Source organism: Mytilus edulis, chromosome 1, assembly GCF_963676685.1.
Source record: "Mytilus edulis chromosome 1, xbMytEdul2.2, whole genome shotgun sequence".
In the NCBI taxonomy this organism is placed as follows: Eukaryota; Metazoa; Mollusca; class Bivalvia; order Mytilida; family Mytilidae; genus Mytilus; species Mytilus edulis.
Window position 1 is genome coordinate 95,128,346 of NC_092344.1, and position 23,931 is coordinate 95,152,276.

At 32.4% G+C, this 23,931-nt stretch overlaps 1 protein-coding gene across 1 annotated transcript; it reads right to left on the reverse strand.

The window, feature by feature from the left end:
• Window positions 1-530: 530 nt before the first annotated feature.
• On the reverse strand, window positions 531-23,786 carry LOC139495728 (protein bark beetle-like). Its single transcript, XM_071284070.1, has 15 exons — window positions 23,216-23,786; window positions 19,420-19,604; window positions 18,459-18,655; window positions 17,824-18,171; window positions 16,931-17,184; window positions 15,774-16,068; window positions 13,811-15,321; window positions 13,299-13,536; window positions 12,066-12,809; window positions 8,734-11,262; window positions 7,344-8,016; window positions 6,372-6,544; window positions 5,885-5,979; window positions 4,851-5,058; window positions 531-3,672 (listed from the first exon to the last, which is right to left on the reverse strand). Exons 1-15 carry the CDS (start codon window positions 23,573-23,575, stop codon window positions 1,502-1,504), a joined length of 9,981 nt encoding a protein of 3,326 aa, XP_071140171.1. The 5' UTR covers window positions 23,576-23,786; the 3' UTR covers window positions 531-1,501.
• Between the last annotated feature and the right edge of the window lie 145 nt (window positions 23,787-23,931).

Sequence of the window (23,931 nt, forward strand, 5' to 3'; positions counted from 1 at the left end):
AATTTTATATTAATCTGTATAAAAAACTATACAGAATTTCAAACAGTCATTAAAAGTTGAATTAAAACATTATGGCACTAATGGAAATAAACAAATAAAATGTACTGATTTCACAATCTGTATATACAAAGGGATACATTGTAGAATGTATCTTAGAATATGATATGGTGTTCTTTTTATGGAATTGATATGTAATGCAAATATTATTGTTGATATGTTAAGTGATTTATATTGGAAGGTTATATTACTATCAAAATATAAAATTTACAAAAGTAAACATAGGAATGTATATGTATTTTGAGCAAACTTTTTCCGCTCAGAAAAAAATATTTTTAACTCAAAGATAATCATTATAAGCAATGGTTAAACATGTTAATTAAAATTAATATTTTTGAAGTGAGATATATTATTATTTCTAACAGTAACTTTATAAAATGGATATCCATTCAGCAAATAAAAAAATAAACAGTAAAATTCCAAAATAAATTTCAATGGCCCCCTCCCACTCTTCTGATTATAAATTATTCACATTTTTTACTTAAGATTATCTATTTTCAGTTTATAATTGAGTAAAGACTAGAAAATTTTGGAATTCACAATCATCAATGAAAATTCCAAATGTATATAATGATCATTGCATATCCCTGATAATTCATCCTATTGAACAAGGGAATTCATCATTTATTACAAAAAAATGCTACTTCAAAATGGAATATAATAAGTTTTGTCCATCTAAAACAAATATTTTTAAATATAGACAGATGAAACAGCTTTACTAACTATAAAAACATTTCTACATACATGTAGATCTACTAAGCTTTACAACACATTATATTGATTAACTAAGAATCAATAAGTCAGGAAAAAATTGAAGCAGACAATTTTTTTTTTCTTTTTTCTATCAGATGACTTTGAATCTTGGGGTTGAAATAGAAAAGAGAATACATTCTTAAAGAAGCAGGAAAATACTTCGAAATTCTGGTTAATTATTAACATAATATCAAATGAAAAAAATAATAAAGAATATAAACAATTCATCTAAATCAATTTGTATGTACAAAATATGGTTAGTTTAGTATAATATTCCCTTCACATATTATTTGAAAGCACAGTATTTGCACACTTGCCCTACTTGAAAACCCTGTCATATAAAAACACCATCAAAGTTTTCATTTTGCTTTAAAATTAGTTTCTAATTAAATGTTATTTACCTTGTACAAAGCATTCAATGTGCTGAGTCACCACAGTGTGGTATCTAACACATTCACAAAATCCAATTTCCAAGTATATATTGTCATGTTACCGAATCTTAACGTTTAAAAATAAATGATAAAAAGCACTAACAATTACTTTGAGCATATATAAAATGTCAATCTAAGTACAGGCACCTTACTGTTATTTATTTTATTTGTGCAATCAATATAGAAATGTCTCTTGTAGACTTTTTTCCAATGTAATTTGATTCATAAACTCATTTATAACAAGATGAGACACAACCTCCTTAAATTTCTGTCTCTACAGACTGATGTTGCTGCTGGGGTTGGTTCTGAAGATGAAGTACACCATCATGTATGTTGTCCTGGCTACCATTATACCTTGGTGCACCTCTGCCTCCATGGTGCAAATTATCTCTACTACCTCTATATTCCTGCAGGTCTTCTCTACTACCATGGTAACGTGGGAGATCTTGGCTTTCATTATAGCTTGGTGGACAATTGTTGTCATGGTAGCGATCCAGATTTTCCCTGCTTCCATGGTAACCACTTATGTTATCCCTGCTTCCATATGGAAGATTCCCTTTACTTCCATACCTATCTTCCCTATTTCTTGGTGTTTCTGCAATATTTTCTCTACTCCTACCAAGTCTAGTTGCTGGACTGGCTAAATTCTCCCTACTGCCAGTGTATTGGTATGATGGTGCAGAAATGTTTTCCCGACTTCCTGAGTATGGATACCCCTTATCTGTAATATTTTCTCTGCTCCTATTTAGACTCTTAGTTGGTGTTGCAAGATCTTCCCTACTTCCACCATAACGATATCTTGGATCAGCAGTATTTTCTCTCCTTCCACTGTACGGATAACTCTGATCTGGTATATTGTCCCTGCTTCTGTTAATATTAGTTGGAGTAGCCAGATCTTCACGACTGCCACCACGATAGTATCCAGGGGAAGGCAAGTTATCCCTACTATGATGATGACTACCATAGTCAATACTAGAGTAGCTATCCTTCATGTAATCCATATTCTGTAGGTTATCACTTTCCAGAGATGGTGGATTAGAAGTAGTTGGCTTTGACAAGTCATTCATGGGTATTTGAATATTAAGTTGTTTCTGATAAGGTTTTTTGGACAGATCTTCATGACTTCCAATGTATGCTTGATTATTATGACCAGATTCGTATGAAGAGTTATTTATACTATCATCATCGCTATCTTCACTAGCACTGGTTTCTCGTAACTTATCTGCCAACCAGTCAGGTTTCTTGTGAGCAAAATTAAGATTTTCACGGCTTAAATGAAGAGGAGCAGGGACGTTTCTATCATCTTTTGATCCTGTATAGTCACCAACACTGCTGACATTACTGTTTCTCGTTGATCTTGGGCGTGGGACTGGTCTGGGTTTCTTTGGTGATACATCTGGAGAAGATTTATATGTGTGACCATCTAATGGAGGAGGAGGAGTAGGAGGATTATCTGGCTGAAGAAAACTTGTCAATGATTTAGATCTATCAATGCTTGGTGTGTGTTCATTTGCATAGACGTTATCCATAGAAGGTAATTTCTGCATACAGTTGATTTCATTATTAATCTGTGAAAACTTTGTTGGATGAAATTTGACTGTTTCAGCTTCAGTTTCTGATGTAACGTCATCAAACTCATTGGTGGAGTAGCCGTCAAATGTGTCATCAGTCATAGTGTCCAGATGATCATCTCCATGTTTTAACAACTTCCTGTCAAGGGAGGATCCAGGAGAATCCATTGGTTTTTTCAAGTATGCATTCTTCCTATCTGAAAGCTCTGCTAGTCTAGGGTTTTCCATTTTGTTTGGTAAGCGTCTACCAAGTCCAGCTCTTGTTGGTCCACCAAGTCTAGGTGAATGACTGAGGCTATCTTTAGAACCATATTTATCATCCAAACGTTCTCTTGATCTAGAAACTCCACTAGGGATATCAAGCCTATCTCTTGATCCAGTAAATGTATGGTCATTTCTCATTTTGTCACGGTTGTCAATGACATCTTCCAGATATTCACGAGATCTATGAACATTTCTGTGCATTTCATCTTTTCTCTCATCTATACCAATACCACCAAGTGTAACAGATTCGTCTGAATCGTATATTTTATGCTTTGATGATCCCATAGACCCAGAATATTTACCAGATGATGATCTATCATCATAGTGTTGTGCACGTTTCCTTGGAGATCCATCTGTCAACATACTAATGGTTGACCTTGAACGTAAGGTCATCCTACTATTATGAAGTGATGTTTTACTGTATGATGATCTTATTGAAGCAGCTCGTTCGAATCTTTCATCCTTTCTACGTCTAGACTTGATATACCACATGATGATTAGGATGATGACAATAATGAGACCAGTACCAAACACACCAGCCGATATTCCAATAGCCATTGCTAGGATGTCTGAACCAGGAGCAACTATGTAGGGATCTGAAAATATTCAAATATGTACATAATTATAAAATGCATATGTGCAGAGTTGGTATTTCTGTACTAAATGAAATCAATTGTGATAAGAATGAAATTCAATAACATAAATAAAGTTATAAATGAAGACTGAAAATGTATTTTGCTCATGTTTGTCAGTATTTACACAATAAATTAGTAAAAAATTATGTTTATGGTTAGGCCTTAACTGGTTGTGATATGTTTTATACCATCTTATCATACAACAATGATTTGTAAAATATTCATTGTTGTTTTGTTATTGCAGATTCATTATTTTCAGGTCTAGGCAAACCACTAATTTCAATGTCCAATGAAATAGAAATTTTCTAAAGGCTTGTTTGCAGATGTTTGTACAACCATGAATTCAAATACAAACTTGATCAATGAAACTTGGTTCCCACGAAAAGTAAATTATTCTGATCTCATAGCAATATGATAATGAGATGGAAAAGAATGAGAAAAAAACCCAACATACATGACCTTCCTGTGTTAAACTCACCATATATATTAAAACATTGTCAATTATGTCAAATGTCAGATAAAGTAAATATTGTTAATGAAATGATTGTAGCAATGACTTAAATAAAATAATGAATTATGAAATCAACTGTGAAGTAAAGCCATAGATATTAGAGTGCAATATAAGGTGATTTCACATCAGGTTAAATGTGTTGAGCTTGCTGACATTAACTGTGGGTATATCTATCTGTATATGTATTTTTGTGCTTGTGTTTCTGTTATTTATTATACCGACATTATGTTTATGTTGTCTTATGTATTTTCATGATGTGCTTTGGTATTTGGACAATTTGCTGTTGAATTGGACCTTAAAGCAAACCAAAATTGACCAAATATTTCTGAGAGTCTCATTACCTGCCAAAAAAAGTGCACTAAAATAATATGATTTCTTAATGGCAGTAAAAGAATTACTATAACTTAAGATTAGCCATTGCTGTGTAAATGTAGATCAAGGTGCCAAAATCTTTCTAGGGTCTTTTTATATATTCTACGGGTATATGAAAATTGACTCTTGTAAAACCCTGATTTGGAACCTTAAAAATCCATACATTACAGCGTAAAGTACAAAATGTGACGTAAAGACGAACTTTAGTTCAGACTTTTGACAATATTTAAGCTATGTAACTGAAATTAAATAATACCTCTTTCACAAATGAAAGGGAGTAGCTTCCTGTGACAATCTTGCTGTGCAACAATATAAGTGTCCATCAAAGAGCTGCAGTATCCTTTAGAAACCTCAGAATAAACCCATACTGTCAGGTCATCAACATACACGTTCTCACTCAATCTCAGTAAATATTGGAGAAAGTTCTCTTTATCTTTGGAATCTGCAAGATAACCTCCGGCAGCCTGTAAAAAAAAGTTTTATTAACATTAAAGTGCTAGCAAATAGTTAATATTATTGCAAGATTAAGATTTACTATACAGTCCAACCTGTTTAAGAGACCACCTGTATTGTAATAAGCAAAAACCTGTGCTTTAAGACCATTAATTTTAGATCCCTCTGAAGTGCATTTCATATAGATTGAACCTGTATTAAAAGACCACCTGTCTTATGAGACCACTTTTTAGCTTCCCCTCAAGTGGTATCTTAAAACAGGTTTCACTGTACATTAAAGTATTATACCAGAAAATTAAACAGGATTCATATATTTTTTTTTTGTCTGAAGTAAACAAAACAATTTCAGTATGTAGTTTAAGCTTTCTTTTTTAATAGAGAAAGAGGTGTGCCAAGGATGAGATTTAAAGTATTACAAAATCATGTGAATTTTGTGCAAAATAATTGATTGGTATATAAGAAATTAGACTGTAAAATGTCTGTTATATAATGAATATTTGCTTGGATTTTGAAGGTACAAAAATAGCATTTAAAAAAATAATAAAGTGAAGGGTTCTTCCCTTGGATTGCTGCTATCTTTGTTAAAGTGAAAAGTTGACATATTTCGAAAGTTTGACTATTTTTGCAATCATCAGGAAATTTATTTTGAATTTTTTTTCAATTGATAGACAGACCGCGACAATGTATATGGTTATGAAAGAATCTATATCATTTCATGACTAATTCTCTTAAAAGAAGCAGCTCACTAACATAGCACCACATTTTTAGTTCAAAACAATATATATATCCTGTTATAAAGAGGAGATATTGTCTTCGGAAATTAACGTTGTCACTTACTTTACAGAATTCAATAGCATCATAGTAAGGCAAGGATGCTCCCATGTATCTGTAACATCTTTGGTCATTCAATCTCCAACCAGGAGGACATTTACCTAAAATATATCATACAACTTATAGATATAAAATTATCATTTTTAAATTTGAGTATCTGACTACTTGATGAGCAATACATATCACTGTTAGAGAAATGTTTCTTCTGACTTAACGATTTTAACAACGATGTTTACTAGTTCAGTGAAAATGGACGTCATACTAAACTTTTAAAGCATATATTTGAACTAAAATTAAATATCAATCAAGACTAACAAAGGCCAGAGGCTCCTGACTTGGATCAGGTGCAAAAATGTGGCAGGGTTAAACAAGTTTTGTGATATATGCATAACTTCCATTATTACTCATAAAATTAAAGCATATGGACATGGAAACTCAAGATAATTTTATTGTAACAACAATTTTTCAAGATATAAAATAGAATGAATCTTACCATCAATAAGTGATACATTAGTGACTTTAATTGGCAGATAGTTAACAGTAATCAAAGACTGGTTGTCACGGTTATCCCATATTCTACCCAACACAAAGTTTGGTCTCTCTGATCCCCACCAGTTTTCTCTGGCATCAATTGGTTTACTCTGAACAGGAATACCATTGATGAATCTGTAACAATTCATATAATTCTCTGTATTTTCAACATACAATATACCTTACTTTAGTTTGGTTTAAATTACAAAATGTTAAACAAGTTAACTCATAGAAGGTGCTTATGGTATATAAAAATTTTGTTATGATACTTTAAAGGATACAACATTCACTTTAATATATCTTCTAATATTACAAATTATTAATCTTGTCCTGCTACAAAAAAGCTTTAACTGTATATAAGTTTAGTACAAATATAAAGTTTTCTAGAGGCAGCAAGTTTCCCCTTACCCGAAGTTAATAAAAAGCAACATTTCCCATACATCTTTGTATTGTGACTTTATTTATGAAGCAATTGTCTTCAAACATTTCTTTTTGACTTTGTAGACTTTTTGATAAAGGTTATTTTTTTTGTGAAGTAAATGCATTTTGTATTTTGGGGGAATTTACTATATGTCAAATCAATGATTTACTGTTTGGAATAATAGATTTCTCTATTGTATATATGATCTCTATATCAGCAGATAAAGATCCTTCAGCTTGCTTTCAATAACTGTGAGAATTCTTTAACATAGTTTTATTAGTCTTGTTTCAACAGTTCTTGTGTGTGTGTTTTTGTGCAATCATTCCTTAGAATTTAATTCTAAATTCCATTAAGAATTAAATCATGACAAAAATGTTAATAATGTCACAGTCACATCACAAAATGATGTCTCTGAGCTGATTGACCAAAACTTTCAGCTAATCAGAAGACGTCCAAAATTAAATTATGTACCGCAGTAATGAGAAATCTTATTTGATAAGGATGATTACTTACTGAATAATAGGATTAGTCTCCAGTTCAAAGTCACACTGAGGATTTTTAAGGTAGTTTGTGTTTATCATTGGATGTCCACTCCCAACTTTAATTGCTGATCTTTTAAGAGCAGTCACGTTGTTATTGGAGAGCATATTAGCATAAAACCTCTGTAGGGCATCAGTGTCAGCTTTGTTGAAAATTCTCAGTATATAATGACCAACGTTACCTTCAATGATGTTAAAAGTAAAGTTTGTTCCTACATTCTGTACGTGAACAACATCACGGAAGTCACCAGCTGAATAGTTAAAGATGTGATTTTCGTATATATAGAACTGCTGAAAATGATGACCACTTATGTTCAGCGCCTCACCATTTGTACCATATGAAAACACGTTATTGGTGATATTAGCCTGAAGATGACTGGCATAACTGTGTGCGTTGGCATGTATATACATACCACCTTTGTTTTTATTCACAAGACTGTGCTGGAAGTTAAGTGTAATTGTGTTTTGGATATTGAAATCAATAACAGGTGGTGAGGTCAGATTTAAAATGGCTAAACCATTTCCTTCAATCCAACAGCGGTCAAAATAAATTGAAGGGTTAACTTCTCCTATATTCTGATAGTGAATGGCACCATCCTCATTATTCTTCAACACAATGTCCTCAAATTTGTGAGATGTTGTACTGTCTGAAATAGAAAAGAGAAAAGTGAGTAATGACTGTCCTTTCTCTTGAATATATATATCTTTAGAAGATTGACTACTTACAGAAATAAACTAAATAAAATAAGATTTTTTTTAATCAAAACTAGCACTGATTTACAATTTGTTACATGGCTAAAGGTTTCAGAATATATCAGCAGCATATATATCATATGCACATTCAGGGCAATATTTTTTCAAATGAATACAATTATACCTAATTTTGAACTGGACAACCTTGTTTGTTTAGATTTTTAAGGAAAGAAATGTTAAATTTTTTTAGACTTCTAAACAAAACAATCTAAAAATCATCTTTTTTTAAATTATAAGCTTTGTAAAAATCAATCAGTAGAGAAATATTTACTATGAAATCCTCAGTCTGTCTAACCGTATTTAATGTTCAAGATAATATTAACCACACTTCTTCCAATTTGAGCTGTTAAATTCATATTTTATTTAAACTTTCTGCACTAAACTGGTATGTAGTTAATCTCATTATTGTCCATATGGATTGTTTCTTGTTTTTATCAAGGTTTCACTTACTAAGAGATGAAACTATTGATAAATCTGAACTTATTATTACCAATGTCGGAATGTCAATGAATGTATTCCTCTAATTGCAAGGAAAAAACTTAACAGCTCATTAGGAAATCAGGGTTATTCATAATAACTAGAACAAACTATCGCAATGGATAAAGACCTACCTGGATAATTTATTTGTTTGAGTGGTGATGTAACAATCTCTGCTACAAACCCATAATGTTCATGAGCTGATGATGCATGTATATGGACAGATATTGAGTTTGATGTTGCCAGATATCTTTTGGATATATCAGCTTCTGTACTATTAGCTGTCAATTCTGTTATCAATGAATCTGTTGTCACATCTTTGCCATCAAATATCTCAATAACATTTCGATAAAAGTCATCTTGGTATAAATTAAACTGCAAAAGTCGAAATGAAACTAAGCGTACGCTTTTACTACTTTCTATGACCTTGACACAACTGTGTTCGTACTGGGAATATTTGTAATAGACTATAACTCTGTTCTCTAGGTGTATTTCTTTTTCCATACGGCATATATCTATTAGTCCATTCATGTAATAAGGAACAGTATTGATAATCAATGGAGTAAATGAAGACGTTTCATCGTCACTAGATTCTCCGTTTAACATCAGAACATTGATTCCAGTCCCCAGGTTTCCAGAAGCATTAACGTTCCTCACTTCTAGTTCATATCTTGGTGAGACAAGGTCAATACCATTCCACACACAGCGGGTTATGTTTATGTTCTCCAGAACAGGAGTGACATATGTAGACTGAATGGCCCCTACCTTTTCACCATGTAACATTCCTGCCCCATCAATGTCTACATACTCTAACTTAGACCTCTGATCTTCTGGTACTACTTGTACTTCAGTGATTTCGTAACTTTTTGGTGCAAACCGTATGTTTCCCCAATACTCCTGTGTATTGTCTAAACTCCTTTCCCCACATCTTATGAAAGTGTAATTTGAGGCTTGGATACACTTCTGTATGTCATAATTTATTCTTTTCATGCAATGACTCAGTGAAGGTTCATCTCCACGACAGTAATATGAATATGTCCAAAACTCCTTAATAAAATACATAGGTTTACCAAACACAAAATAGTCATAAAGATGAGTAAATCTAACATCTACATTTACAGTTTCAAGTCCAAGTTCGCGACAAACCACTTCAGCTGTTTTCTTGTTGAATTTACTGTCACACATAAGTGTCCATGACCCGGTTGTAGTATTTTTAAGTTGTAAGAATCCCTGATTGGCTGGAATAGTCCCATTACTATCTCTTATTAACCTTGTGTCACTGCTAGAAGTTGTGTGTGGGGTAGATCTTTTGCCTCTACAATTATTTCCAGTACCAATACTGGTTTTCGTGGCAGGTTTAAACTTAATTCTGGAGTAAACAGAACCTCTGGCAATTAATTGTCCTAATACCAGTATTCCAACGTTTGGTTCAAAATGCAATTCAGTTCCAGGTGGAATAATTAGTTTTGCATCAGGCATGATAGTGAGATCTGATACAACTCTAATTGGTGTTGATTGTGAAGGCAGTGACAGATCTCTATTACTGATTCGACCCCCTAACCTTTGATAATCTAAATCTGGATTCTCTTGACTACCAGAAGCTATAGCATTGTCATTGATAATATCTGCAGCAGTAAGATGAGGGAAGTAATCTGCAATCACATAATTATTCCAGTCATCAAAGTCAAAAATCTTATTTCTGATATTGTACTGTACCCCTGTTCCCCACCAGTTCTCTTTTACATTCAATGTGTTTTCAACTAAAAGTGAGTAAATTCCTGCTAACATTTCAAACTGAAGTAAAGGATTTGTAAATATATTTCTGTTGAAAGTGATATTCTGAACTCCTCTGATGGCTACAGCATAGGTCACTGGGTTACTGGATGACACACAGGTGTAATCAGAACTAGGCCGATTATCTGCAATACTATTTACATAAAATTTTCCAACTCCTAAATCAAAATATTCAGAGTGACTAGTCATATCCAATTCCACAGCATATTTTCCTATGTTACGATGGAAAATATTATTGTAAACAGTTAGATCTTTTTCCATACCACCAATGTAAACCAGTCCACGAAGACATGTGTTATCTTCAAACCTTGAATTCATAATGGTAACATTAGCATAATATCCATTGACTGTGAAAACCGATTGTTGATTGTTTTGGAAGCGGCAATCTTTAACAAATACAGAGTGATATTTTCTTTCAACTATATCGTTCACTCTGGGCAATTCAATGTCAAATCCTCCATATTTATTCCACCTGATCTCAGAGTCATCAAATTTCCACTGCCAGACATTATTTGCAAAATCAACATGATTGTGATCGGCAATAATTCCTTTTCCATTTCTGTGAAATTTACATCTCTCCATTTTGTACTTTATAACACCTAGTCTTTCTGGAGTTGTCATCTCCTCTGGTGTAGGTATCAGCCTATCATGATATTTAGTTAAGCTGGGTATATACATGGCTTCCTCTACATTGTCATAAACATTGACCATTTCAAATCTGAGCTCCTCTTCCTTAATACGATGGAAAATTTCTAATTTTTCATTTGATGGATTATTATAATGCTTGGTAAGAATTCCTTGTTTATTTTCCTTTATTGTACAGTTGTACAAATGTATCTGTGAGTATGGTGGATTAAATGGGTATCGTACTGAAAAAATATGAATTAATATTTAAATTGCTTTCATACAAAACTATATACATGGTAAATTTCAATTTTAATTTAGAAGTAAAATTTGTTATAGTTATTTTTTTTAATACAATGTTGTTTCATGTATGTTTTCAATACAAAGTCATCATTAATTATTGGACATGTTGAACACATTTTTTATATCCTCTACTCAGCTCTTTAAAAAATATTGATCCAATATTTTCAAAGATGTGCAGATAATTTTTGGTGAGTATTTGCTGTGAATGATCTTGAATTGTTCATATTTTATGAAGCAGATGATCATGATGATGTTTTACAATATTTTTATATATATGCGGAAAGCTGATAATTGGTTTATCCTTTAAATTAAAATGTTTTTCTTGATCTAAAACATTGCTCATATTTTACAATATAAACATGTCTAATGTCAAATGAATGTAATGCTATCCAAAGAGGAAAAGAAAAGCAGTCAATCACCATGGTGTATATGACAGTGTATCATGGTGGAATATATTTTACCATGGTGCTTTCAGACTAGGTAGATTATAATTGTTTTTATAATAGAATGTATAATATAGTGTATATATGTATTAAATAGTAAGGTGCTAGAATTTTTCATTTATTTTAAAATGCAATTTCATTTCTGTAACATAAGATTCTAAGGCATACATGTGTTTTTCTAAAGCATATCAAATAATTGTATTATACCAAATAGTGAAATTGTTTTGGTTATCATGGTTATCAGAACAAATTAATCAAAATTTCTAAAATTTGTTAAAAAATAAAAATCAAACAATCTTTACCTGAATGTGCTGCAAATGCTAATCTTCCTGACATTACTCCTCTAACCTTGACAGCAATGGTCAGATAATTTGATGTGGAGATTAAGGGAAAGTCTACAAGGTCTTTTTCTATCTCCCAACGTTTAGTATTGGTTGTTATACCAAGTTTATTAGAGTCGTATATTGTCACCTTTTCTACAGCTGTCTTTGGATTGTAGTCTAGTAGCTGTAGAGTTGTTCGGTAACGATCAGAAACATAGATCTCCATCATGTATGTAAAATCGACAGTCTGGAGACCTGGTTTAGTAACAATAAAAGCCATTGAATTATCTCCTAAACTATAATATGGAGTCCCTCCTAAATCTACTGTAAGACTTGGTTCAATGAAGTTTCTTACACTAAGTGCTTGATACTCAGTAAAGAATGGATCATAAACAAATCCACTTTTCTCATTATTGTTCATTGTGGCATATTTAATATCAAGAAAGGGTGATCTTGTCAGAAATCCATGGCCTTGATTATTGTCAAACATACAGTGTTCAAACAAGTTCTCTGTATGTGGATGACTATACTTTACATTAACACCATCAGATACAGAGTGTCTCACAATAAGTCCAGTTATCTTTAGATAATTATAGTCAATTGTTAGCCCTGGTGTGTATTTCATGTCATCTGCATCTAACAACCCTGCATGTTCTATAACCACATGCCGTATCTGTGTAGGTTCTGGCATACTTCCTTTAGGAACAGCTGGTAAAGTGACACCTACAAAGTAAGGAAAATTAGTCAGATAAAATAAATTATGTGTAAATCTATACTTTATTTCCTATAAAACTTCAAACAGGCCGTTTTTTATTTATTAATTACTGATATGAAAAGAGAAAAAAAAGAAGAAATAAAGTTATTTTAACTCTGGCTTTTTTTTTAAATGTTTTTTTTTCTCACTTGAAACTGTTGAAAATCAGTATGTAAATCTCCCTATTTCCCAAAATACCAGTACTTACTTTCCAAAATTGATAGATTTGTCACTACAAATTACTCAGGAGCTAAAAGCCTTCTATTTAATGAGAAAGAAATTGCTTTTCCTAGGGTTAACAATGGTTAATGGAAACAACTAATTAATGTGTAAACGACATAAAATGACAAACATCTTCCATAGATTTTCTAATTGTTTGTTTTTTTTCAACAATAATGTGACCATAGCATGTTTTGTGAATCAAACTTTATTTGTTCTGCAAGAAATATTGTCCATACCAGTCCAGGTAGGTGGCTGACATCTCAGGTAAACAATTTCTTCCACATTACAGTAGTTGAATTCTCCATATTTCTCTGATTCACACTGTGTTAAATCTGTATCAAGAAAATTGCACTGCACTCTACTCATCATGACTGTATCGGTAGATGGTACTTTGTGTTTAGCTTCACCATGTGCTGGGTCATAGGTCAAACCTAGTTGTAAACATACAACAGCTGCATTCTCCTCTGTCCATCCCTGTGAATACAAGAGTAATTACATGGAAGAATTTAAATAAATTAGACATTTAACTTTCAACAAGTTCATGAAACAATGAATGGTATTGACATCTGTTGGGCTCTTTCGTTTTTTTTTACAAAAGTCAAAGCAATCATACAAATTATGAATGCACGTGAATATCACTTAAGAGTTCAGGAATAGAATTTCATTTGTAAAAATGTGAAAAATAAATCTGATTGTTCACCTGTAAAAAAAAGCAAAACAATGATACCGATAGAAATTAAATACATACCCTGTTGCACACAGTTCCCCATGTATTATTGAACATTTCCACTTCAAGTCGGCCTTCATATTCATCTTTGCCATCTACTAATCGTACAGTTGCTGTTCTATTTTCTATGGCAACTTCATCTGGATCATTCCTCAATGTGAATTTTACAGGAGTAATGGCTTGGATTCCATCTGCTTTTAATCTACCATGAACAACCATGCCTATGGAATTTTCAAATTCAAGTATTGTGTTTGGCTTAAGTTCAAGAGTTGCTCCTGGTATAATAAATATATCCTTATCCACATGATATCGTGTGTTTGGCTGAGCAGTAAATCCAGGTGTATCTAAAACCCCTCCAATTTTATTACCTCGATTAAACACCCAGCGGTATTTAGGTATGTCATGTGTTGTTTGTTGGGTATACAACCATTGTTCACGGAGGACTGGAAAATACTCAATATTTGCTAAATTATACCTATCATCTTTATCAAATATACGTGAATGTACAAATTCGTGAACTTTGTCATCTGTTAATGGACCCCACCAGTTGTAATTACCATCTAAGGTGATAGATGGATCAACCAAATGAGTGGCTATATCTCGGATAGAACCTGGATTGTAAATATAATTTCTTTGAACGAAAATATTACTTGATGAGACAATGATTGGAGCATTAGCTCTATTTCTTGGGTTCAAATAAATAGATGTATCTTTAATGTAGTTGCCCATCACTTTGTTGAACTTAAATTCTATCTTTTGGTACGGACTATTCTGTGTAAGTCTCATATTGATAGCATATCTTCCGTTATTATCTGTAAAAGTATTTTCATATATTTTATAGTCCACTACATATTTAGAATACCATTTACTAACCAATAGATCGTAAGTATTGTCAATTCTAACCGCTCCCAATGAATGCTTAGAGAAGGTATTGTTTGTGATCAGACCAACTGTATTTATAACTGGTGACATCAGTATCCCATGTCTTGCATTTCCAGTGAAATTATTGAAGGCTAGTGTGAAATTGGTAGGGGGTCTGTTTCCTTCAATTGTCACATTACAAGACAAATACTCCATTCCCTCATCTTTATTGTAAAAGAAAGAAGTAGTATTAATAAGAAATTCACCCCCACGGCAATAATTTCCCACTCTAACAGCAGTCCATACATTTTCTGTAAATTCTGATCTAGCTATTTCCAGTTTTAGGAAATGCTCAAACCTTGTGTTATTCAACATTATATATTCAGTTATTAATCCATAACCGTCATTTGATAATATTTTGGAATTATTGACCAGCTGGTATCCCCCTGCATAAGATATATTAACACCACATCTAGCATTGTTTTCTATCATTGTATTATTGATTGCGATTTCTCCAGCTCCTTGGTAGATCCTAATACCAGCCCCATATTGATTACCAGACACAACTGAGGAGTTGACAGCAACTTTACATCTCATATCTTGTACATTTAATCCATATCCTGTGTTGTTACTGGCGCTAGAGTTTATAAATCTTAATTCTTCATCAAGTCCTATTGAATAAACAAACAAAAATCTCTTATCAGGTTATTGTAAAGATAAATATGTATACAGTTAATTCATATTTGGTGTGAGGGACTGCAATTATATCTTCATTTTAACCAAAAAATATTTTTTTGTATGTAAATAATTAGGATGATATACTGAGTATTCTTTTACTTTCGTGTGTTCCATTTGTTGTAGATTGAGGAAAAAATTGCCATACTTTGGACATTTGATTTTGTAGTTTGCCAAGTCAGAATACAAGCCTTTACAGATTTTTAAAGATCCACAAATGAATAAAAATTGAATAATGACAAATCCACAATTCTTAAACATCAATTTTTTTTTCAAAAGTGTAAAAATGTAATTTTCCAATTGTCCATGTCAACATAACCTTAAAAAAATGCTGAAAGTTATAAATTTGACTTTAAGGGGCCATACTTTCAATACATATTCAACTTACCTTCATCAGACCAAAACTGGAGCAGAAATCTAAGACAATATGGGAATGTTTTACATCTTTGTTCCCTACTATTCAATGGTTTTGGTGGTAGTTGGTACTGCATATTTATCACAATCCGGTTAGACTTAGATGTGATGGATTGTGGGAAACTCCCATTGGTCACTTTAAATGTTGCTATAAGATTTTTGTCCGATTTATAGTTATCATATACTTTCATGGTTGCTGAAACTGTAGGGTCCCGTTCCATCAATAAAAAGTGGACAGTTATTCTGTGGTTAGGTACTGTATTATATTCCTGTAAAAAAATAATTGAATTGTGCAAACATTAGCATACATGTATATCATCTGCTTTACTAATCTGATCATGATTGAATTTATGTTGAAAGTCTTTAAGATGAATATTTTGCAACAAGTACATTGTATGACATAAACTTAACACTATCAATGATCCTTGTAAATGATGTCATGGTCAGATTCACCCTACCAGACAGACATGTACACCTTACAATCATTTCATACACCAAATATAGTTCTACAATTGCTTATAATATTTCATATCTTAAGGTGGTACCTTACACTACAGGGAGATAACTCTGTAAAATCAGGTAAACGTTTTAATTACATTGTATTGTTAAGGATATATTAAGCTTCTCAATGATCAAAATTAGTGTTTGTAAAACTGCTATATATCCAACCAATTTTTTCCAAGAAAGTGGTTGGTTCAAATTTTTTGAAACTTTTGTATTTTTTTCAATGGGTCAAAAGTAAATATTTTGTAAACATTTTCTGAAAATTAAACTAGCCAATTTAATTTTAGTCAAGGTGTTGGGTACCACCTTAAAAAATCTAATATACCACACTTTTTTTCTGATTGCACACTTACAAATCATCCAAATTGATTACAGTAGAACAAAACAAGTCTAGAAAAACAATCTCCTTAATAATTCAATTGGGGCCGCTTTTCTTGTGCTCTATGACTTATAACGACGATATCTTCAATGTTTACATTTGTTTAGAGTTCTTTTACATGTCTTTCAGTTTTTGAAACCTGTGTTTGTACAATCATGAAGTCTTTTGTGTCTTTCAGTTTGGAAACCTGCCCTTGTACACTGTACAATCATGAAGTTTGTTATGTCTTTTGAGTTTTGTAAACTTACCCTTGTACAGTCATAACTATCAAATGGTTTATTTCCACTTGTATCTATGATGTTTTCATACACAAAGAAAGGGTAATTAGGCTCTGATGGAACAGCTGCTCTACAAAAAGACCCAGATGAGGGGTACTTGAGCTCCCAGTCGTAAATGGTATAGTTTTTCATATACATCTTGACACCATCTCCCCAGTTATTGTTGGCATCTGTTTCATTGATCAGTACTCTACCAATAGCTGTCTCTATGTATATACCATAACCTACAAAGGAAAAGGATTTCATGTTAATACTGGTCTCTGCAAAATAAGCAGATCTCATTTTAACTCTTGATTTATGTCTCTGTTATCATAACTATCAGTAGAATAAGACAATTTCAAACTCGGCTGATTAACTTAGAAAAAAAACCCACTTAAATCTATACAATAAAATATCACTGACATTATTTGTAACAGGGATTTTTGTACGTACCAATTTTTATAGTTTAAGGAAAGCTACAGCTAACAGAGATCTAGACTTTTGCTACACAGAAAGTTAAGATTATATGTTAGAGAAGACACCACTAATCTGTTAACCTAATTTGCCAATCTTAATAGATTATTTAATAACTGATACTGCAGTCTTGGATTTGCTCATTGTTGAAGGCCATACAGTGACCTACAGTTGGTAATTTCTGTGTCATTTGGCCATGGTTACTTCTGAAGAGTCTCATTGGCAATCATACCACATTCTCTTTTTTTACAACTGCTGAAAATTCAAAACCTCTCAAAATTCAGTATTACTTACTCAAGAACATTTTGGTTTTCAAATAATATGCCTTTGTGGCTTTGCTTTTCTAATAAATCAACTGGACTAGGTATTCATAATCAACTAGGAATGTACAGTATGTTAAAATTATATACCTCTGTTATGTGAAACTGTGCTGTTTGCTATATGTATTGGACCAATAATTTCCGTCATGTTGATTCCATCATATGCTCCATGTGTCACTGTTATGTTGTTCATTAGTGGTACATAGGGACTAGCACTAATGGATGCCCTGCCATGGTTAAATCCGTCTCCTCTGTAGACGTCTCTTCCAGCATAAGAGATGTCTAAGAATTCCAGCCATGTAAGAGTTTTGTTATAGTACAGATTGCCAAATTTTTGTGGTTGTACTGTAACATTATAAAATTCTAAACCTCTCCAATTAGACGTTGCTAAATCATCTCTTAGACCAGCACACTGAAAACCAATAAGTTGTTGACCATCTGGAAAAAAACATGTATTCATTATCTTTTGAATTTATAAGTTCCTTTCATCATTGAAATAAGTTAATTAGGACTGATTTAATTTGTAAGTTCCTTTCATCATTGAAATAAGTTTAATTAAGACTGATTTATATGCTAAAAACAGCACAAACATACTATAAATATCAAACTGTCAGCATCTATGAAATTTAAAATAAAAAAAAAATCATTTTTTTATAATTTTTACTTAAGACATTATGCTTTAAGATCTAGAGAAATCCATGAAACAAATCTAAACGAAATCATACCACATATGTGCTTTCCAAGTGTCATTTTTTGGTTCCTGGCACCAGGGCAATCAAATAAACTCTTTTCACTTCCTGTGCATTGTGGCCTTTCAAATAACATATACTCTGTCTTATTTCGGGAAAAAGAATGATATGTAAAGTTTCCCCAGACAAATCCTAAGTGTTGACAGGTTACGTTAGCATCAATTTTTGTATAGCTGAAAAAGAAAACATACATATTTATTTTGCTTCTGTATTTGCCATTTATTCAAGTGAGATATACAGAACATTTAAGTGTAATACCACCACCATATCAAAGTATGTCACATGATGACTCACATCTGGTTGCATCCGAAAAAGAATAAAAAAAAATATTCCCTGGAGTTTGACAGTTGAATGAAATTAATTTCACATTACATTGCAATAAAAAATTCTGAGTCATAAACATATCTTGAGTGTTTCAATGCACCATTATTTTTTTATTTGGTGTTTCTATAGAATATTTTGGAAATTTTAGGTTACATGGTTACTTAATCTTGTACACAGAAAAAAAGAGGTGAAATTTGATTGCTTAACAAAGATGATAATTTTCGTATACAATGAAATGTTATGTGAAATTTTGTCTATAGTACTGGACAGGATAACACATTTCTTAAGCCAATTATTTCTTTACTTGAAACAAAGATAAACTCTGCACAACTTTTTTAAAAAGTGCAAATTTGACAAAGGCTAATAGGGGAAAATCAATAGTGGTATTACACCTAATATGGGAAGCTATACAAGCAACTTAAACCTTGTGAATACTCTCATTTGTCAGAATTTCATGCTATCTAGTGGAATATTAAAAAAATGTAAAATTCTGAGTAGTATTTACTGCTCTTTTGTTCATGTAGCAATGTTTTATAAGCTTAGTTGTAGACTATTCAAAATCCCTGCCATTTTCAATAGTACATTTTTGTACATATACAATTTGAAATCATACTTGATATAGTTATTACAAACTCCTCTCCAACGTCCTTGGTAAAACAATTCTAATTTTCCATCTCTGGTTGTATTACCATCCATAAGGCGAGCATCAGTTGGAAATGGATTACTTGTAACAACACCACTTTGACTGGTTTCCGGAATTTTTGTCATTGTTATTCTTCCACCATTTTCCTCGCTTCCCTGAAAATGAATACAAAAATAAAACACATTAATTAAAAAAAAAAGCAAGAGACTCTCAAGAGCCTAAATCACTCACCTTGATTTTTGGTATTTATCTTTTGTTTAAGAGTTTAAGTGTCCAATTTCATCATAGTTTGGGTTTTGGTTTAATGTATATAATATTATTAATAAGTGTTTGAAAATGCAGTTTTTTGTCATACTTTCTTCAAAAGCAAAAGAAAAAGGTGTTTGGTGTGAGATTTTGAAGTTTGTTAGGTTTTTAAAAGGTGATTAACTGCATGCATGCGCAGTTGACTTGAAGATGTTTACATGATAAACAAATTGTGTAAATTGTGTAAATTGTCTTTAAAAGGCAATAACTCTTTTTAACTACAAGTGATGAGAAAAGCTAATCAAAGAGCTGATAACTTTGAGGTGGAAAGTGAATAAAAGGTAACTTGAATAACCATAAAAGTAGCCCCACTAACCCAGCCTGCTTTGTTCCATTATCGTTATGACATATTTTTTTTCTTCAAACAAGAATGTGTCATAAGTACATGGATTTCCCATCCGTACAATCATTTTCTATGTTCAGTGGACTGTGAAAATTAGGTAAAATCTTTAATTCTAGTTATTAAATCGGTAGAAAAGATGAACATGTAGCTAGCAGACCAGGGTTTATTTTCTTGTGTAAGAATATAAGACACTTGTTGAAATTTCTAATTTTGAATTATGCACAAAGATGGACCTTTAACAGGTTAGGAACAACACTCCAAATGAGGGGTTACCCTCATTGGAAGTACATTACAACCCACTGTAAAAAAAATGAGCACCTTTTATATATTCATATTATTTGATGAAACTTTTCCCCAAGACTATGCATCTATCAAGTATTAAATGGTCAAAACATGTCAAAAGAATTTTGTGATGTTTCTAAACTTATATCCCCTTTATTAATTTAACCCCTTTAATATTTAGAAAAGTTGTTCCAAATATAATGAATTTTCCCACTTTTGAGTGAAAAATCTTTAAAATTTTCTTTCGTTCTTTTTTCAACAGTAAAATGACTCCTTGTTTTAGGGACAGTCCCTCATTTAAAGGACACCACTCTTATTATCATAATAAATGCAAGGACCTATTATAAAACGTACTTGATAAGGGTAAAGAGAATGAACACAGGGCGCCTGTACTATATGGGCGAAAGAACTCAGGACGAACAGACCAAGGGCGAATATGTAAACAGGTCGAGTTGTCCCAATACCAAATTCATGCATGCATACAACAAATATCTACAGTAAAAACATCCAGTTACAAGTAAACAAATGACGTTCATGTAGATGAGATGAAAACTTATAATTTACATAAATAAAAGGGTACATATTTACGATAGTGATTGTTTTTCAATCCTAATTTACAAATTAATTGATTCAGATGCTTAATCATGTGTAAAAATCAGTGTCAGGAATCGGAAGTTGTTATGAAATTGTAATACACAGAAACGAATGCAGCATACGCAGGTTCAATGATTTTAAAGTCGGCACCATTGGCCTTCAGAAGAGATGAAGTCTTCTTCCACCAAAAACTGCTTCATCTAAAAAATTCAGGGCTGATAGACCATTACCTTATGAACCCTTAAATCTCTGTCAGATTTGCTCTAACTGCTTTGGTTTTTGAGATATAAGGCAGCAACCATTTGATTTTCTGGGGGGGGCTATGGTTTTTTTTTCTGTGCAAACTTTTTTTTTCGCCTGTGGCGAAAAACAATCTATTTTTTTCGCGACAAGTCGAAAACAATTTTTTTCTTTCAATTTTAGCATTACATATAGTGGCAGCTGAGGGTGAAACAAACAATTTTTTTTTCTCAGAATCAAAAACAAATTATTTTTTTCTCCAAAAACTGGAAACAAACTTTTTTTTCCAAAAAAAACCATAGCCCCCCCCAGAAAATCAAATGGTTGCTGCCTAAGCCAAAAACTGCATTTTACCCCTATGTTCTATTTTTAGCCATGGCAACCATGTTTTTTGACGAAACATAAAATAAAACACAAACTTTATTCTAGATACCCAAAGGATCATTTAGCTTAAGTTTGGTTGGAATTGGTTCAGTAGTTTCAGAAGAGAAGATGTTTGAAATAGTTTACACCAGACGGACGACGACACAGACGTGATACCAATATGCGACCAAAAAATTTTTAATTTTTGCGGTCGTATAAAAATGTATGCAAACTATTATTTTATGTTCAGGTAGTAAAAACAAACCATAGGCAGTGGAATAAAATATTCATTTCCCTTGGCTTCATGAGATATGAAGACTTGCTCACCCTTAAAAATCTTAAACTTATCTTATCACAAAGTAATATATATATGTATGTACAAATGTAACTAGACAAAAGTTTCAAAGTCACTAGACCATGACTGAGGGGTCGGGCCAAATATTCTCCAAGGAAATGAGATGTGATGTGCTAGTGCTTATACAATTGAATAACGATTTACATTGGCCTATCAATAAGTGTTCCCCATGTACTGACCTTATCACAAACTAATACATGTAAACTAAGCAAAGTTTTTAAAGTCAATAGACCATGACTAAGAGGGCGGAACCAAATAATCTTAATGGAAATGAGATATGCTAATGATTATACAACTGCATACCAAATATCATTGACCTACCACTAGTGGTTTCCCATAAACTAACCCTATCAACAACTAATACATGTAAGCAAAGCAAAAGTTTCAAATTTATTAGACAATGACTGAGGGGGCAGACTGAGAGCCAAATAATATTCATGGAACTGAGATTTGCCAATACTATAATACAACTGCATACCAAAATATATTGTTAAATATCATTGGCTTACCACTTGTGGTTCACCATACACTAGTCTGATCACAAACTAATACATTGTTGACAGCGCTGAGCTGCTAGAAACAGCATACCTATGTCAAGGTGAGACAAAAAACAATGTTGATTAACATATATTTATAACCTTTATTATAATATAATAAAGGTTAAATATGAAATTTAAAAGACCTGAAAAATCCAATTGCATGAGTTTGTTATCTATTCATACATTTGTATCTCTAATTATGTTTAAAAATGTAGGCTTATATGACTGTTTGCCGTCTTCGGAGGTCAACTCAATAGTTTCTTTAGATGGCACGACTTAGCTTCTAGACTAAAATCAAAGGATGATATACATATTATTGAGCCCAGGCCTTGTAAGTTGTTTATTATAGACTTTTTTATAATTTGGACATACATCTTATTGTTGTGTATATGAGAATTTGAGTCAAATCGTTGAAAATAAATTTGACAGCCAATGCCCCATTACGGCTTTAGTTTGGTTTACATGGAACTTTATAATTATGAGATCTGTAGAGCTTTTTGCAGACAATTTGAATCAGCCCTGTTAGTAATGTATAAGGAAGTGACTTGTAAACAATACACCTTATCGCTATTTGTCCAACATTACTGGATATCACACAGGTTCCCGTAAAATTTTGACGCCACAATGGAAAAGTGATTGTTGTATGCGTCAAAAGTTCAAGCGACCGGGTCAGCCGACATTAGCGATAAGGTGTATACACATATGAGAATCTAACTCAAACTGTGAAAAACACAAACAATTTACCCTGGCTATTAATGTTCCATTCACAATCATTCCAAATCCTGGTCCAAAATACATGGTCACACCTGGTTCTATATACAAACATGTATTTGGGGGTATCTCTATGTTTCCTTGGATTTTATATGGACTATAAATCTTCATAATTGCCCATTTCTTGTTTTCAGGTAAAACCATGCCATAGTTTATTTGTCTAACTTCTAGAACACGTGGTTCTTGGCATTCGACAGGGATGTGCCTCAGATTATACACTATCCCATTCGAAATTACGGGTTTTTCACCTGGTGGCGGTGGTGTAAAAATTTGAGATGAACCAAATCGAAAGCAAATCGCTGCGAGTATACAGGTAAACAATACGACCGCCATTTTAAATTTGATTGAAGTTATCCAGGTATGTTTTGATATTTTGCTTTAAAACATTGCATCATTGTACATCTATGTGTTAATCATGAGCTATATATCCCTCTTCGTTCCTTGTTTTTTACAGTAAATGTAATCGAAAGTATATATTCAGTCTGTTACATGGGCCAGGTAATCCGGAAGTTACTCATATCGTAAAAATGTCAACAAGTAGTGTTAATATCCGAACAATGACCGAAATATGTTTGAATGATTCCGGATTAGACAAATATTCCCACTATGATCCACTATACCGGACTTTAACCTTATGCACCGAACATTCAACTTTATGATATCTGGGAACAGTATATCTAACATATATA